This window comes from Magnolia sinica, chromosome 1 (assembly GCF_029962835.1).
Source record: "Magnolia sinica isolate HGM2019 chromosome 1, MsV1, whole genome shotgun sequence".
Lineage (NCBI taxonomy): Eukaryota > Viridiplantae > Streptophyta > Magnoliopsida > Magnoliales > Magnoliaceae > Magnolia > Magnolia sinica.
Genome location: NC_080573.1, coordinates 10,026,028 through 10,044,270, shown reverse-complemented (window position 1 = coordinate 10,044,270; position 18,243 = coordinate 10,026,028). Strand labels below are relative to the sequence as shown.

The 18,243-nt window shown below is 39.7% G+C and overlaps 1 protein-coding gene across 1 annotated transcript in view; it reads left to right on the top strand.

Moving 5' to 3' along the window:
• The first annotated feature begins 2,262 nt into the window (after positions 1–2,262).
• Positions 2,263–18,243, top strand: part of LOC131239245 (protein disulfide isomerase-like 5-4) — a 72,302-nt gene continuing 56,321 nt past the window's right edge. The window contains exon 1 of the mRNA XM_058236855.1: positions 2,263–2,442. Coding sequence (XP_058092838.1) covers positions 2,402–2,442 — 41 coding nt within the window. The 5' untranslated portion in view covers positions 2,263–2,401. The remainder of the gene's footprint in view (positions 2,443–18,243) is intronic.

Here is an 18,243-nt window from a genome sequence, read left to right as displayed (position 1 = left end):
CCCATCAGTCGAATAGTTATAATCATATTTCCAATTTAAGTTTTGGTTTATGATCCATCTACAGTGGGTCCCACTGTTTGGAATGTTCGGATCTTAGGTACATGCCACGTGTACGGTAGGGAGCCTCGATAGAGTGGCACACGTACACAAGATCGGAATACCACTCGCGCACGTGCGCTAGAGTGGCACTTTTACACGAGATCCCGTCCGTTCATTAAGTAGGCGATAGGCCCCTGTTTAAGAATCGTGGCAAAATTTCCATCCGAGTCCTGAATAAATGGCTGCGCGTGTGATGGCTATAAAAAGTTGACCAGTTGTACAGGTTCAATGTCCCTGGAAGGGTAACGGACCTTAATGGTGTGGTGACGTCACCAAAATCTGTGGGCCCTACCATGATATATATCTTATATCCACACCGTACATCCATTCTGATAAATCATTTTAAGAAATGCTTTAAAAATGAGATACATCCTAAGCTCAAGTGGACCACACTACAAAAAAAAAAAAGAAAAAGAAAGTATCGGGGACAATGACGCCTGAAACCTTCCCGCGGCTTATCATGATGTTTGTTTACCATCCCACGGTAATACAGGCCTGGATGAGAGGAAAAGACGGATATGAACTTGTTACAAAGTCCTTGGGAAAATTTCAACGGTAAGCATTCAATCTCCACTCCTTTCTATGGTGTGTTCTACTTAACCTTTGGATCGCCTCAGTTTTTGTCCCATGCCCTAAAATGATCTTGAAAGATGGATGCATGGTGCGATTATGACACATACCTCATGGTGGCCCACAGAACTTGGTCACGTAAACAGTGTCGGGGCCGTGTGCCACACCACGCAATCCGCGTCCTCTTGTATGGTGAGACTTCAGCGTCTCCGTGAAGATAAGGGGTCGTTTGGCACCTTGGATTGGAGGGGATTGGAGGGGGTTTCAAATCCCCTTGTCGTTTGGCAGCATAAAGCAACTGGGGATTGCCAATCCAAGGGGTTCCCAATCCTCTCTTTGAGGGGGTTTGTAATCCAAGGTGAGAGCTTGGATTACACCTAAAATCATTTCAATAGTTGCAAGGATAAATGTATGTCACTGTATACTATCATTCTACTAGGCACATGGCCCACTAACGATGATCAGCACCGTCCAAACATTGTTCATATAGATCAGCACTGTCCAAATATTGTCCATCACCGTCCAAACATTGTCTATACTAATCAACGATTAATTATCATTGGTTAGTCACTCAGACATGATGTTGTGCTTGCGGTCCATTTGAGACTTGGAATTTCATCATTTTTAGGCAAAACATATATTTTAGCGGGCTTATCACAACCATAGTGTCAAAAATTATATATCTCATTAATTGGGGATATTAAAGTTGATTTAGTAATTAAATTCAAACCCCTGTAAATATACCATGTATAGGTATTTTTGAATTAAAGTTGATTCACACTCCAGGGTGCCAAACACACCGAGAGGATTGCCAATCCAGGGGGTTTCCAATCCTAGGGGTTGCGAATCCAAGGGGTTCCAAATCCACGCTCCCAAACAGGCCCTAAGAATTCTTCGGGCGCGACTCCGCTCTGACCCGAAACAAGCGATGTGGACGGTACCACCTCTCTGTATACATTCTATATCCACCGTCTATCCGTAATCCCAGCTCATTTTATAGTATGAGCCCAAAAATGAAGGTGGACCATATCACAAGAAAGAGTGATAAATTGTTATTAAAAACTTTTTGTGGGTCATAAGAGTGTTTTTGTGTTTTCCCTTCGGTTGGATGTAATAAATAAGTTGGATGAGAAATAAACATTACACTGATGTATCTTTACATCCAAACGTATCATCCCTTTTCTCGTATCATTTTAAGTTATAAATGCATATAGCATTAAAGGCCAGCTGCCTTAAATGCAAAAGTGATCTATGGTGTGGTCCATTTAAGCGTTGGATATGTCTCATTTTTGTGCTGATGCCTTAAAATGATCCGAGAAAAGGAATGGACGGCTTGGATGTACAGATAAATCACGATGGGCCCGCCCGCAGAACCGACCGTTCGGGGTTAGAGACAGGCGGGGGTAGGAGGCAATCCGCGTCCAAAGTTTTTAACCGCGGGCATTTAATCACCACTGTTTTCTGTAATGTGATCCACTTGAAATTTGGATCTGCATCACTTTTGTTCATTGTGCACTGAAATGTTCTTGAAAAATGGACGGACGGCAGCCCACGACACCGACTAGTAAGTACCAAGATCCGAGTCGAGGATAGTCGCCCCAATTTTCGTAACGGTGGTAAACTAACAGGGTAATATCAAGAGTAAATTACATTCCGAGATCTCAGTTCCCTTGCTTCCGCTGACAGCAGACGGATCTCTCTCCCTGTCCGTCTCTCTCTGGTCTCTGCAACCATGATCTCCTCCAGCAAGATCAAGTCCGTCGACTTTTACAGGTCAGATCCTGTCTCATCCACCTCTCGATTCCTGCCTTCCATTTTCACTCCATATGAAAAAATCACACATTTGTTTTCATCAAATCCAAAATAGGGAAAAAGGAATTCTGATTTCGTTTCATATGTAGAAGTGTTTCTTTTCATGAGTAGATTTGATACATTTTCATTTCAGTTTCGTGGTTTCATCTTCTTGATTGTTCTGATTATCTCCCAGATTTGGGGGAATACTACAGTGTGATTTTGCTACACTATAACGAAGTGTAATCGACACATCCAGAATACACGTGGCATGACATATGTCGATCCACACCCTCCAAGTCGTTGGCTCCACTGTCATGCAGCACAATGTGAATGCTGCACACTGATTGAGCAGTCCTTGCTGTCCGATCTGTGTCCATCGAATGGACAGATGAAAAGGAAGGAAATAGTAAGCTGTCCAAATTAAAAAGGGTGAAATCAGATTGTTGAGACCATTGGACCGTTGCGATTTTTTGGTTTGTGGTCATTATCATCATCTAAGCCTTATCCTAACTAATGGGGGTTGGCTACACGAATCCTGTTAGCCTAATCTGCCATTCCACATTAATTTGGATGATCTAGATAATGGTTGAAAATTGTTTTTGGCATATTGCATCATTCAACACTGATATGTGGTCGTATTGCCCTGTATCGCATTGTATCTGACAGCGTTTTAAATAGCGAATAGCATGTAGCATAGCGCTCATCCCTCTGAAGAGTGAGGCGTGTAGTGTAAGCTACAAAATACTTCTAGATTTGTAATTAAGGTTATGCTTGGTTGTAACAATTTCATGATTTTTGCATCAAAGTAGACTAATTAATAATGAAATTAAACAAAATTTCATGATATTTGGTGCAACCAAGTGCAACCTGATGTAATAGGAAAGGCAATGATTAAATAAAAAGGTAAAGAAGGAGCAACAAAACTGATTTAATACTATTACTTATATTATTTTACTAAAAGCATTGAAAAGATTAACTAATTTTGATCAAAAATAGAAAAATGTAACAACGCTACGTAGCATGCGCATAGCGTAGTCTATATGGCGCGTAGCTTATGCAAATTAATCATGTAGCGTAGGCTACACGTGACTTAAGCTATTTTCATCACCTACTTAGTGTTAAGGCTAAGTTACGCTACGTAGCGTAGTTATTTAAAACACTGGTATTTGATTGTATCGGGCATATACACTTGTATTGTTCATGAACGATGCTAGGCGGTATGTACCAGTTTCAGACGATACTTTAAACCTTGATCTGGATTGATGTACATGCAAGGCATGCATACTGCTAGGGCTGTCAATGAGCCGGGCTCGGGCCAACCAAAATCAAAATTTTGAATAGGCCTGGCCCGAACAGTTCAGAATCCAGCCCAAGCCAGCCCTAGGCCTGGCCCGTTGATGGCCCTACATATGGCTGTTGGCATTGTTACACTCACAAAAGTTGTAGCATTCTCACTCCCTGGTCTATCACTTTATTCAAATTTGAAATTATTGCATGATAGTTGTTTGATTTCTACACAAATTCTGGCATGCACATGGTGAGATTTTGACGGTGTTGTCGTGAATCAGATGTGTAGATAGTTTATATACAATAATTGTATTGGGTAGATATTTTTTATTGTGTTGAAGCCATGGTTTCGAGTCATTTGATTCAGGAAATTAGTATTGAATGTTTACTTTAGTGGGATGATGTGGGATTTGGAGATAATTTCTGATGATGTGGGAATCTTGTTGCATAATATGGATGAAAGAATTTGGGCCCATTGCAGTCATAGTACATTCTCGTCCAAAGCTTTTCTTCAGACCATCTCTAACGATCAATGTGTATTCACTATTCCCCTTATACTAAAGTTTGAACTATGTTCGTGTTGTCTGGAGTGGGGCTTTTGCTTGTTAGCTATGGTTTTCAACATCCTATCTTTGGATCCTTTAAAAAGCAAGAACCCTGCACTTTCTAAGATAGGCTCTATGTATCAAGAGTAGGGTGTCCCGTATCCATTACGATACGGCTGTATCGGCTGATACGTAACGGTAACAGCCGACATCGTTACGTGATACAGGGTCGAAACGGGTACCCCCCGATTCTGTGACCGTTACGGGCCATAACGGCCGTTGCGGCCCCCTTAACAGCTGTTACGGGCCTAAAGAAAAAAAATAAAAGGGAAAAAAAGAGGGGAATAAAAAAACATACCTTTTCTTTTTCTTTTTTTCTTTCTTTTCTTCTTCTTCTCGGATTGCTGCGGCTACGGCCTTGCGGGCCTTCTTCTTCTTCTTCTTCAGCCCCCCCCCCCCCTCTCCCTCTTCTTTCCCTCTTTTTCTTTTCGGTTTCCCTCTCTGGTATCGGAAAAAGAAATCGGAAGCGGATTGGCTGGTGTACCACACACCAGCTATATAGTTGCTGTAGGTATGTGTCATGCTAAGACGAGCGCTGACACTCCTCGAGCTCCGAGTTGCACAAATGGTTCAAAGGAGATCAAAGTTACCTGGGCTCCACCGTGATGTATTTATTATATCTACACCGTTCATCTATTTTTAGAGATCATTTCAGAGCATTACCCAAAAAACGAATTATATCCTAAGATCGTCTAGACCACACCAAAAATAGTAGCGAAGATAATGATCTTCACCATTAAACAATTCGTAGGGCCCACCATAACGTTTATTTTCCATCCAATCCGTTCATAAGGTCAAAAAGACCTAATGAAGAGGAAAAACAAATTCTATATTGATCCAAAACTTCTATGATCCCAAAAAGGGTTTAAATGGTAGACATTCAATCCCCCACTGCTTTTTGCAGCGTGGTCCACTTGATAATTAGATCTGTATTATTTTTCGTGTCAAGCCTTAAGATGATCTCGTCAAATGAATGGACGGTTTGGATATAACACATACCTCATTATCAAACCCAAAGGACTTGCTGACGTCAATACAGCAGCTATATAGGTGTAGTACAAGTTACATGGTACGCTAGTATCGCTTCACGTGCCACGTGGGCACCACCATGATGTGTGTATGTTATCCATGCCGTCCATCCATTTTGCCACATCATTTTAGGTCATGATCCAAAAAATTAGTAAGATCCAAATCTCAGGTGGACCACTCCATAGGAAACATTGGTTATAGAATGCTCACCATTAAAAATTTCAAAATTTCTTAGGGTCCACTGTAATGTTTATTTTCCATATAACCTGTTAATTGGGTCACACTGATGTGGATGAAGGGAAAACACACATGTCAGCTTGATCTAAGACTTTTGTAGCCCCCAATACATTTTTAATGGTGGACGTTTAATTATTGTTGTTTCTTATGGTGCGGTCCACCTGAGCTTTGGATCTGCCTCATTTTTGGGCTCATGCCCTAAAATTATTTGGCAAAATGGATAGACGGTGTGGATATAACCAGTGTTCGAAATATCGGTATCGCACTATGTATCACACCCTTGGGATACAGATACGTATCGGTTATCGCACGGGATATATCGTTTGTATCGCATAGTTTATCGCACTTTTTGGGAAACATGGGGAAACATTGAGAAAATGGTTGAATTTTTTAATGAAACTTTGGGGATTGTTAAAAAAGCCCTTAATACACACTTTTAAATCATAACGTCTCAAAAAAAATATGCACATAATAAGTTTCCTTTGTACAGGGTCCTAAGCTATGCGATGTTTAACTGAACTAATGCAGCTATATTTAAATTGGATGCATGATATTTATAAATATATCATAGTCATGTATGAAAACACAACCAATTCATTGAAAAGCAAAAGAAGAACTGAAGAAGTAAAATTTGAGAAATATACATATCAATGATGGGGACTAGTTGTGGTCTAGACCCACATAGAGTTGCGCGGTGGCTCGTAATCATCTCATGCCTTAAAATTATCTTGCCAAATGGATGGACGGTGTAGATACAACACATACATCATGGTGGGCTCCACAGAACTTGGTGACGTCAATTCAGTAGCTAGTCTGGCTACGCAACATGTCAGTATCTAATTCGTGTCCTATGCAGGAGCCACGGTCGGTGCTATGTGGGCCCCAACATAATGTATTTGTTTCATCCAATCCGTTCATCCATTTTTACGGATCATTTTAGGATTTAATAAAAATAATTATAGGGATATGAATCTCAGGGGGACCACACCACAGGAAAACAATAATGATTGGATATCCACCATTTAAATCCTCCTAAAGCCCACTGCACTGTTTATTTGACATCTAATCTGTTGATTGGATCATAAAGACCTAGATGAAGGGAAAAAATAAATATCAGCTTAATCCAAAGCTTTTATGGCTCCCAAAACATTTTTAATGGTCAGCGTTCATTCAACACTATTTCTGTAATGTGGTCTAGATTATATTTCGATATACCTCATTTTTTCTCTCATAACATAAAATGATCTATAAAAATAGGTGGACGGAAAGGATGAAACACATACATCATGGTGGGGCCCACAGAGCACCAACCACCAGCCATTGGCTGGTGCCCATGGGAGTACCAATCCGTTTCGGATGCGGATTTCCTGCGAAAGCCTTTTGCAAGAAGTTCCTGCGTTGGGAACCCAGGTGGGGTCCACTGTGATGTTTGTGAGAAATCCTCTCCGTCCATCCGTTTTGTGAGTGCATTTTAGGATATGAGGCCAAAAATGAACCGTATCCAATACTCAAGTAGGCCGAAAACGGGATAATTGAACGTCCACAGTTGAAATCTTCGTGGGCCATCAGAAGTTTTGAATCATGCTAATATTTGTGTTTTCAGTTCATCCCAGTAAGAATGACGTTATTAACGGTATGGATGGCATGTAAACATGATTGTGGGCCCTAAAAAGATTTCAACGGTGGAAATCATTATTCCAACTATTTCCTATGGTATGGTCCACTTGATCTTTGGTTATGATTAAATTTTGGGCTCAACCGTTAAAATAATATGGAAAAACCGATGGACGGCATGGATGGACCACATACATTAAAGGTGGGCCCAAGTGAGTTTACTGAGACCAAAATACCCCTCCTTCTACAGCTGCTTACCCTAACAGTCAAGGGGTATTTTGGTCAAAATAGCAGCTTTTGAACCCTAATGAGTCGCTTTTTGAAAACTAAAGTTTCCGGCCAGCGAAAATAAAAAAGGCATCGTATGGACTCGTCCGTTCCTCTAATTGTTTCTCTGATTTCCCCATCCGCGCCCCTCTTTCACTTTCCCTCTCTATTTTTATTTCCAATCCATGCTGTCTGATCCGTCTTTCACGCACGCAACCCCTCAAATCTCGTTCCGAAAGGAACGGTTCGTCGATCCGGCCTGATTCCTTGCCGGAATCTCCGAGAAAGAGAAGAAAATGGCAAGAAAATCATACTTACCTGTCGAATGGCCCACTTCCGATCATCGCTACAGCCAGGTACTCTCCGATTTCTCTTTTTTTAAAAATCTAATTCAAATTTTTGGGTTTTTTGGTGCAATATCGACGATATATCGGCAGATATTTGGGTTTTTTGGTGCGATATTGATGATATATCGGCCGATATCTGGATTTTGGATTTTTTTGTATCTTCCAGGGGTTATCGCGAGTGTATCGTCTCGCAGTGGTGCGATAACGATAATATCGGCCGATGGTATCGATATTTCGAGCACTGGATATAACACATTCATCACGGGTGGGGCCCAAAAAACTTTGCCACTCATGTGCTACACTTCACAATCCGAGTCCCGCCTAATTCGGACCCTTAAAAAATTGTACATGAGACATGTATTAACTTAAAATTTCCCAATTAAATTATGGACTGTAGTTGCTAACTCACAATGCCAAAATCAAATTGTTTGAATAGTTTTAATTGTTAATTTGTGGACGCTTATTTTTTAAAATAGGGCCTTTTGATTTTTTACATGATTCATTATCCAATAAATGTCCACCAATTCATAAGTGGGATAATGCTAATAAATTGCATGAATTTGAGGCTGATTTGGGGCATGGATTGGTCCTCCAAGTTAGCCCCAAATTGGCAACGCTATCTACTTGAATTTAATTTCATTTTTTTAAAGAACTATTGAGAGAAATGATATTAAATTGTTAAGTATATAAATTAGATATTTAGAAAATTAAATATATGAATTTTGTAGTCAAATTCAGGTTATCTGGTTCATAAATTCATCAGACAGTCCGATACAACTTCTCACCAAAGAGTGGACCGTTACACCACCATAAACATGTTCCAATTTATAAATGAATGCATATTTGGAATGCTTAGAATATTCCGGGTTTAATCCATATATTTTTATATTTTTTTGGCAAAAATAAAATAAAATAAAATTGCACCGTTACGCTCTCGTATCGCTGTTACACCCCTGTATCTGTATTGGTATCGGAGGGCACTGTTACGCCAACTAGTACCGATATGGGATACCTTGGTCAAGAGGGCAAAGTAGTCGGTGGATCACCTTTATGTGATTTGTGAAGTGGCGACATCAATTTGCAATTTCATATGAACTCTTTGGCATGTGTTTGGTTCTTCCCATGATGATTGCCCATCTAATTGAACGTTTAGGATTCAGGCCCTTTTTTGAATTGTAGAAAGATGTTATGGAGTATGATGCTCCCATTAGCTATTTTGTGGGGGCACATGGAAGGAACATATAAACGATGTTTCTATTTATATCAAGGGAAGGAATAATCGATGTAATTGAAGTCGGTGTCGGAGTTCTTTAGAAGTGCAAAGCCGGATGTAATGAGTTGGGCCTCAAGTTTGGAGGCTTTTGCAGACTGTCACCTTTCCCCTTTGTATTGGTCTTCGCTGTTGTAATCCGCCTTAGATTTCCATCTTTGGCCTTTTCTAATAAATATCGTCATCTTTCCAAAAAAAAGAAGAAAAAGAGGAACATATAAACATCTTGGACAGTAAGAAGGCTATCCTAAGATTTGGTATTGACATCAGTCAATCAAAGTTTAATGGTTTTTGTACTTAAATAAGGAGTCATAACATGTTGCATTGGTGGGTTTAGAAAGAGAAAGGGTATCCACAGTCAATGGGCTTGGGAATAAGAAAGTAGTGCATTGTGGTTTTTTCCATCATTTGATTAATGGAAACTTAATATTGATGGTAGTTAATGAGGAAACCCCAAAGAGCTGCAATAAGATGAGGTATAAGAGATCATGGACCTGAGGTGAGGTCAAGTTAGCTTTTTATGAGCTGATTTTGATAAATTTTGTCACCTTTTCATCGTCATCTAAGCGTTATCCGAACTAATTGGGGTCTCGACGACATGAATCCTTTTCCGCCATTCCACTCTATGAAGGGCCATAACTTCAGCTAGACCATAGGTCATCAAGTCTTTTCTTACTAACTCCACCCACGTCCTTTTGGCCTTCCCCTTGCCCTTTTAGAGTATTCAACTTGCATCAACCCACTTCTAACCTGTTCTTAGTCTCTATTGGACATGACCAAACCATCTAATTCTACTTTCCCTCATCTTATCACATATTGGTGCTACTTCTAAGTTCCCTCAAGTGCATGTCACAAGCTAAGTCTGCCTATTACAATTTTGTAGCCGCACTATGAGACTCTTTTCTTCCGAAATTGTGATGGTATGCGACCTCGATAACTTATCAATTTAGTCTCATTTTCTGCTATGACTCAATCAAGCCAATGTGCTGAAGCTTTTGAACAGTGTATTAAGGAGATACATGAGAAAGTTGGACGAAAGATTACCCTTAGTAATGAAAATTACAAGGGTCATGTAGACGTTCGATGACGTTTTTGTACAACTTCAAGAAGGAGATAGGGTTATGGTGTAGCTTGAACTTGAGAGGTTTCCAGCAAGCTCTTACATCAAGCTCCATTCCAGAAGAAGAAGCCATCCAGATACCCGATATACCATGCTTGTTCGAAGAAATCATTGAAGATATGTTGGATGATCAAATGGTTTCCACACGCCAAGGAAGGTATCAGAAGTTTCTCGTCAAATGGAAGGGTCGATCAAGATCTGACAGCACGTGGATCTCAATAGATGATTACATGCACATCAACTTGGAGCTCTATGAGGAGCACATTGCCATTAACACAATGGAGTCGAGTTTTAAGTCGGGTGGAATTAATGCAATTGCGCCACATCCCATACGTTTGCATAAGAAAACGCCCAATTTCCTTTTTGTAGTTTCCTTTCTTTCATACATTTATATTAAGAAAATATCTCTATGTTAGGAAGCAAGTATTATTAGGTTTTCATATTTCAGGGATTTCTTATTTTAGAGATCTTGACTGGCATGGGATTCTATTTTTAGATTTCTTTGATTATGCTAGAGATTTTCTCAAGGAGGAAATGTTGTAAACACTCATTATAAATAAGGCATAGGCCCTATGGAATAGGACACAATTGAACGATATTTTCTTTGAGAAAGTTCTCTCGTTAAGCTTGCTCACGGTCATTGCATCTTTTTTCTTGTGTGATTCGGGCTTTCAATCTTGTACATTGGATTTTAGAGCAATTAGTTTCTTCCTCAATCTAGTTGCATTAAAAGATCACTCGGTTTTAGCCCAACAAGTTTGCTTTGCACAGCCAATCATAAGAAAATATACACTATCCACTTAAACTATTTAGATGGAACACAGATGTGGCGTATTCATGACATCATGTGGAGATTATTTGGTGTCTTTGTTGGTTAAGCATTGTTAGAATGGTCACACGTGTGATGTGATCACATGTGTGGGCACATTGACATGTCCAAATGTGTGACATGATCACACGTGTAGTGCTTGTAATATCGATACTATCGGCCGATATTATCGTTATTGTGGGCCAGCGTTACGAAACCCCTTAGAAGTCTCTCGGAAATTTTTTTAAAAAAAAATCATGGAATCCTATGTATCGTGCGATATATCGCAAAATATCATGAGATATTGGCAATATATTGCACAATAATTCTTGATATTCCAAAATTTTGCTTGATTTTATATGCGATATCGCAAGATTGTAGACACCTACCACAACAGGCGACATCTCTTCTCATCCAGAAATTGCATCTCTTCTCGCCGTGCATGATGGGATTTGGGTTTGGATTTGCCAAATAAAAAGATTTTCAGAGATATTTTTGGGAAATTAGATTGGAATTACCGGCGAGGATTCGATTAGGGTTGCGGACTTGCGGTTGTCTTTGACAGAGAAGAGAAAAGTTAGGGAGCGGATTAGCTGTTATGCGGGTAACGGCGTAGTGGGTGTTAAGCTCACCGTGTGGGGCCCATCTTGATGAATGTTTTTAATATCCACGTTGCCCATCCGTTTTCTCAGATCATTTAAGGATGTTATGCCAAGACTTAAGCAGATCCAAATCTTGAGTCGACCACACCATTGTAAAAAGTTGTGAATGACCATTAAAGGCATTTTGTAGGCCACAAAAGTTTTGGGTTAGTCTAATCTTTGAATTTTCCCTTCATTCAATTCTAGTTGATCTTATCAATGGGTTGGATGACAAATAAACATTATGGATCTACTTTACAGTGGGCATTGGGAAATTTTTAATGGTGAGCATTCAATCATCACTGTCTCATGTGGTGTGGTCCACCTGAGATTTGGATGTGCTTAATGTTTTGGACCACGTCCTAAAATGGGCTGGAAAAAAGAATGGACAGAGTGGATATACAACATATAATCAAGGTGGGCCCTACAGTAAGGGTAACACTGACTAAGTTGTTACTTTTGTAACACCTAATCCACGCCCTTGGATTTGGTGCAACTCGGCTTCACCAAAGACGGTGCGGCCCTTATGATGGGGCCCACCTTGATTATGTTTTGTATATCGATTTTGTCCATCCATTTGGATATATCATTTTAGGTTATGAGACAAAGAATGAGGCAAATCAAAAGCTCAAGTGGACCCCACCACAAAAAACAATGGGGATTGAACGTCTACCATTAAAAACTTCATGGGGCTACAGAAGTTTTCGATCAAGCTGATATTCGTGTTTTCCCTTTGTCCATATCTGTCTGACCTCATGAATAGGTTGGATCTCAAATAAACATAATGGTGGGCCCCCATAAATAGTTTCAAGTTTCAACGGTGGGCATAACTATCCTTGCTGTTTTCAGTGGCGGGGTCCACTTGAGCTTTGGATCGGCGTCATTATTTGAATCATGCCCCAAAATCCTCTCTCCAAATGGTTGAACAGTGTGGATACAACACATACATCAAGGTGGGACCATGATGGTAGGGTCCCACCCGCGTGGATGTTCCGTGTAGGCTGTGGATTGGGTACTAACCCCACTAGGGCGGGCGCGGCTTCGGTGGATCCCCAGATCCATCGAGGTGGGTGGGATCCTTGACCGTGGGACCCATCTTGATGTATGTTCCTTATATCCACTTCGTCCTTTGGTTTTGAAAACTCATTTTAGGGCATCATACCAGAAATGAAGTAGATCCAAATCTCGGTTGGGTCATAATACATGAAACAGTGGTAATTGACCACTAAAAACTTCTCATGGGCCAAAAAGGTTTTGGATCAAACTGATATTTGTGTGGTCTGTTCATCTAGGCTTTTGTGACCTTATCAATAGTTTGGATGGCAAATAAACATTCGGTTGGCCCCCATGAGGTTTATTATCACGATTATTTCCTGTGGTAACCTAAGACTTAAACCTGCTTCATTTTTGGGATCCAGCCCTAAAATGAGTTGTAAAATGTATGGACGGTGTGGATGTAATACACATACATCAAAGTGGGCCCCATAGTTATGGGTCCACCAACCTTAGTGGATTAGGGGATCCACCCAAAACTACGCCCGGACGCGGATTGCCTGCTGACTTGAGGTGGCTACCGGATAGTGCTCTGTGGGCCCCACCATGATGCATGTGTTATATCCATGCCATGAATATATATTTTTAGATTATTTTAGGGCATGATCCTGAAAATGAGGCAAATCCAAATCTTAAGTGGACCACACAACAAGAAAACAATTGTAATTGAACGACTGCCATTAAAAACATCCTAGGGCCCACTCTAATGTTTATTTGCCATCCAACCTGTTTATCAAGTCACAAAGACCTGGATGACGTGAAAACACAAATATCAACTTCATCCAAAACTTGTGGCCCTGAGAAGTTTGCAATGGTAGGCATTCAAATACCACTATTTCCAGTGGTGTGGTCCACATGAGTTTGAATTTGCGTAATTTTTTGGATTATGGTATAAAATTATATGGGAAAATGGATGAACATAGTGGATTAAAAACATACATTATGGTGGTGCCTATAGACCACCATCCAGTAGCTATTGGCGACTGACAGTGTCAGTAGGCAATCCGCTCCCCACCAGGACCTAGCCAGAGACGGACGGTCCTGTGGGGCTCGTGGTGGGGCCCACCATGATGTTTGTGAGAAATTCACTCTGTCCATCCATTTTTCCAAAGCATATTAGGGCACGAGCCCAAAAATCAGGAAGATCCAAAGCTCAAGTGGGACGCACGACATGAAACTGGGGATTAAACGTCCATCATGCCCATTGTTTCTTGTGGTGTGGTCCACCTGAGAATTTGATTTGCTTTATTTGTGGGCCCATGCCCTAAAATGAGTTGGCAAGAAGGAATTGGTTGTGTTTTCATACATGTCTTGGTATCAATGTTGTCAAATCGCATACGCGATTTATTTTAAAAAAAAATAAAAAAATTCTAAAAATTCTAAAAAAAAAAGAGGGAAAAACTTGTCTAATTAGTACACATGATTGGATTGGGTTATTTTACTTATTTCATTATAGTTTGAGTGTTTCATTAAGTGATATATTTAATTACTTATATTGTATTATATAAATTTTAATAAAACAATCAACAAGCTACATTAAAAGATAATTAATTATTATAAACTTCGAACAAAGAAATTTTAATGATAAATGGATAACTTGAAATAACTTACAAGTTATAACTTACAACTTAATTTACAAAAAGTAAGCACAACTTATAAAATACAAAAAATTAAACATAATTGAAATAATTGTAGAGAGATTAGAGTAAGAAAGAAAGAGGTGTAAGAGAGAGAGTAAGAGATTTAGAGCTTTGGAGTAAAGAATAGTGAAAATGGAGGGGATATGAGTGCCTAATTATAGGCAAAGTTCTCCAATTTGAAAAAATAAAAAATAAAAATAAAAATATTCCGCTCTTGGCTATTGGAAATATGCGATCGCATATGCAGTATGCGATCGCATATTTATCGCATATAAAAGTATGCCATGGCATACTTGCGCATATGCGATTTGATCAATAGTTTGCGCATATGCGATCGCATTTGATAACAATGCTTGATATATTTATAAATGTTATGCATTCAATTTGAATATAGTTGCATTAATTTAGTCAGAAAGCACATAGCTTAGGACCCTATATAAAGGAAACTATTATGTGCACCTTTTTTTAGATGCTATGATTTAAAAGTGTGTATTAAGGTCTTTTTTAACAATCCATGAAGTTTTATTGAAAAATTCAACCATTTCCCCAATGTTTCCCCAAAAGTGCGATAAATAATGCGATACAAACGATATATCCCATGCGATAACCGATATGTATCTGTATCCCAAGGGCGCGATACGTTGCGCGATATCGATATTTCGAACATTGCACACTTGTGACCATCATGTTTGGGTCTAGTCTTTGTGCATAGGTTGAGTATGCATGAGCTTTTGAGTCTATGGTAGTGTGCTTATTTATGTTTCTTGGTGTAAGGGTATTTTTGTAATTTTCCCTTTTAAGTGAAGCCCTTCTAATAAAACAAGAGGGGTAGGGGCGTGTGAGCATTAGATCTCTCTCTCTCTCTCTCTCTCTCTCTCCTCCTTACATTCTTTCTTCTAGATCAAGAACATGGTATCACCTATCAGAGAGACTTTGATCCGAATTTTGCTTCTTGATCTCTCTTCTTTACCTCAATTCCTCTCTTTTTATTCTTTTTTCATTCTCTAGTGGGAAACCCTGAAGTGTTTAGGGATGATCTAACCTAATCTCTTCCGAGTGTTGTACCCCCACGTGATGGGTGGTGAAATTGTGTTTAACAAGTATGTGTAAGGCCTGCTTTTGCATTATACCCGCGTGATGGGACAAAGTGGGCCATCGTTCATCTAGTGTGCAATTTACGTGAACTTTCTTGAAGCATGAAATCAGATTTGAGGGCTGAAAATTCAGAAGTTTGTGAAGACCCTCCTTTATTGTGTTGATCGAGACAAGTTGAAGTCGGAAATAGGTATTGATTTAGTACATCTGTTTGTTGGAGAATTTGTGTTGAATGAAAATTGTTGTTATTATTCAGATGGATTCCAAAAATGATTCCAAGAGTGGTATTTTATCCTCAATAGATTTGGCGCCCCTCCAAATAACATCAATGAAATTGAATGGCATAAACTATCTACAGTGGTTCACATATGTAGAAGTTTTTCTGACTGGAAAGAGGAAAGTTAAATATTCGACATCCCTCAAGCCTAATACCATTGTGGCAGTATATGATGATTGGGTGGCAGAGGATGCCCAAATTAGGGCATTGTTGAGGAATAGCATGGAATCACATATCAGTGCCAATGTTATCATTCTCAAGACTGCCAAAGATGTCTAAGACACCTTGAAGGAGATGTATTCTAGTGATAAAAACTAAATCGGTATTTATGAACTCCTACAGAATATATTTGCATTTCAGCACGGAGATAAAAGTGTGGGAGAATATTATTCTGCATTACGCGACATGTGGGAAGAGTTGAATGTATATCAACCATTGTCAACAGATTTTGAGGTTATGCTTAGGCAAAATGAGGAATTTCGTGTTGCTAAATTTCTCTCTGGCCTTCGACTTGAGTTCAAGCCTGTGAGGTCCCAGATTCTTGGAGGTAGTAAAATTCCCTCAGTGAGAGAAGCATTCGCCAGAGTATAGAGGACAACCGGCACGTCTACTCATAATCCTACTTCATCAGATTGTTTGACTTTTATTTTTGAAGTGGGCAGAGGTGATGTGAGATTTCGAGATGGCCATGGTTTAGGCGGTAGAATTGGAGGTGGTCGTGGTCGTGGTGATCATCATTGCACTCATTGTGGCCTCAACAATCATAATATTGATTCATGTTGGGATCTCCATAGAAGCCTGTTCGGGCTAATCAAGTCAACTCTTTGGAGGATAGTTCAGAAGGTTATGCATCCAATCTTGTCACTCTTGCTGAGTCGACTACTTCAGGTGACACGGTCACTATGTCTAAGGAAGAGTAAGCCAAACTTTTAAAAAATTATTCCACTCCTGCGTCTTCCTCCACTGCTAACCTTGCTCAGTCAGGTACATCTTATCTTACATTTTCTGACTGTACTCCACGGATTATTGATTCCGGTGCTTCCGATCATATGACCAGTAAGTGTAATTTATTGTCCATGTTAGTCCAATCTTCATCCATTTCATTTGTTACCTTGGCCGATGACACTTCGACTAGTGTATCTAGTGAGGGTTCTATATGTCCTACATCAGATCTTTCATTGTCATCAGTTTTGTATATTCCAAAGTTCCCATTGAGCCTATTATCTGTAAGTTTACTAACCAAATCCTTGAATTGTTCCGTCAAAATTTTCCCTTCTTATTGTGAGTTTTAGGATCTAAAGATGGGGATGATGATTGGTGGAGGGCATGAATCTAATGGACTATACTATCTCAAGAATGAAATGACTGAAGCTGGAGTTGCATTGCAAGCTAACATCTCTCTACATCACTGGCATTCCAGTCCTGGGCGGTGTTTTAAATAGCGGTAGCGTGTTGCGTAGCGTTCAACCCTCCATAGCGCGTAGCGAAATAGCGTAAGCTACACAATACTTCTATTTTTTTAATTATATATATATATATGATAAATATTAAATAGTAAGAAAAAAGCAAAATATATAAATGTCACATTCTTCAAAATAAAAATCCCAAAGTTAAGAGCATTAAGTACAATACAAGTATAAAGAACATAAAACCGATAGTAACCGGCATTTTAAAAGGGAAAAAACTGAAAATACCAAGTTATTTTGTCTCCACATCGAAAAAAATTCAAAAAAAGGTACCCTTTTTTTTTTTGGTCTCCACAGCCGATCAGTTTGCGTCTGGAAGCAATTTTTTGAACTCAAGATTGAAGAAAGGGGAAAGGAGCAACGTCAGCACCGTCAGTTCACGTCTGGAAGCATATTTTCGATCTCGAGATTGAAGGGTGGGGAGAAGAGCAGCGTCAGAAGCTTCGGTTTGGGCTTGGAAGTTGATTTTCGATCTCAAGATCGAAGGGTGGGGAGAGGAGCAATGTCGGTTGGCTGCGTGGGTTGCATGGGGTGCGTCGGTTTTGGTTTGGAAGCCCTTTCGAATAGGGTTTTTTTTTTTAAAAAAAAAAAACTTTAGTTGTTGGTTGTGGTGTGAGTTCACCATTGTTTAATAGAGTGAAAAAAAAAAAACACATTACAGGTAGCGCACGCTACCTGCGCTACACGCTACGAAGCCGTAGCGTACGCTACGACCCCTGTAGCGCACGCTACAGGGGATATATGCTACCTGCTACGCTACGCGACCGAAAACACTGGTCCTGGGTACCCATCCTTAGCTAATTTGAAGCATCCTGTCCCGTCTTTGTCCATGTGTCTAAATTTGAATGTGAAGCTTGTGAATTAAGCAAGTATCACAGAATGTATTTACTTTCCCGTGAAGATAAAGTTAGTGATAAAGTCTGCCGGCTAAGAAAGTCAATTTGTGGGTTAAAGAAGTCTCCACGTGCGTGGTTTAACAAATTTAGTTATGCGATAATGCAGTTTGGGATGAAATGTAGTCAAG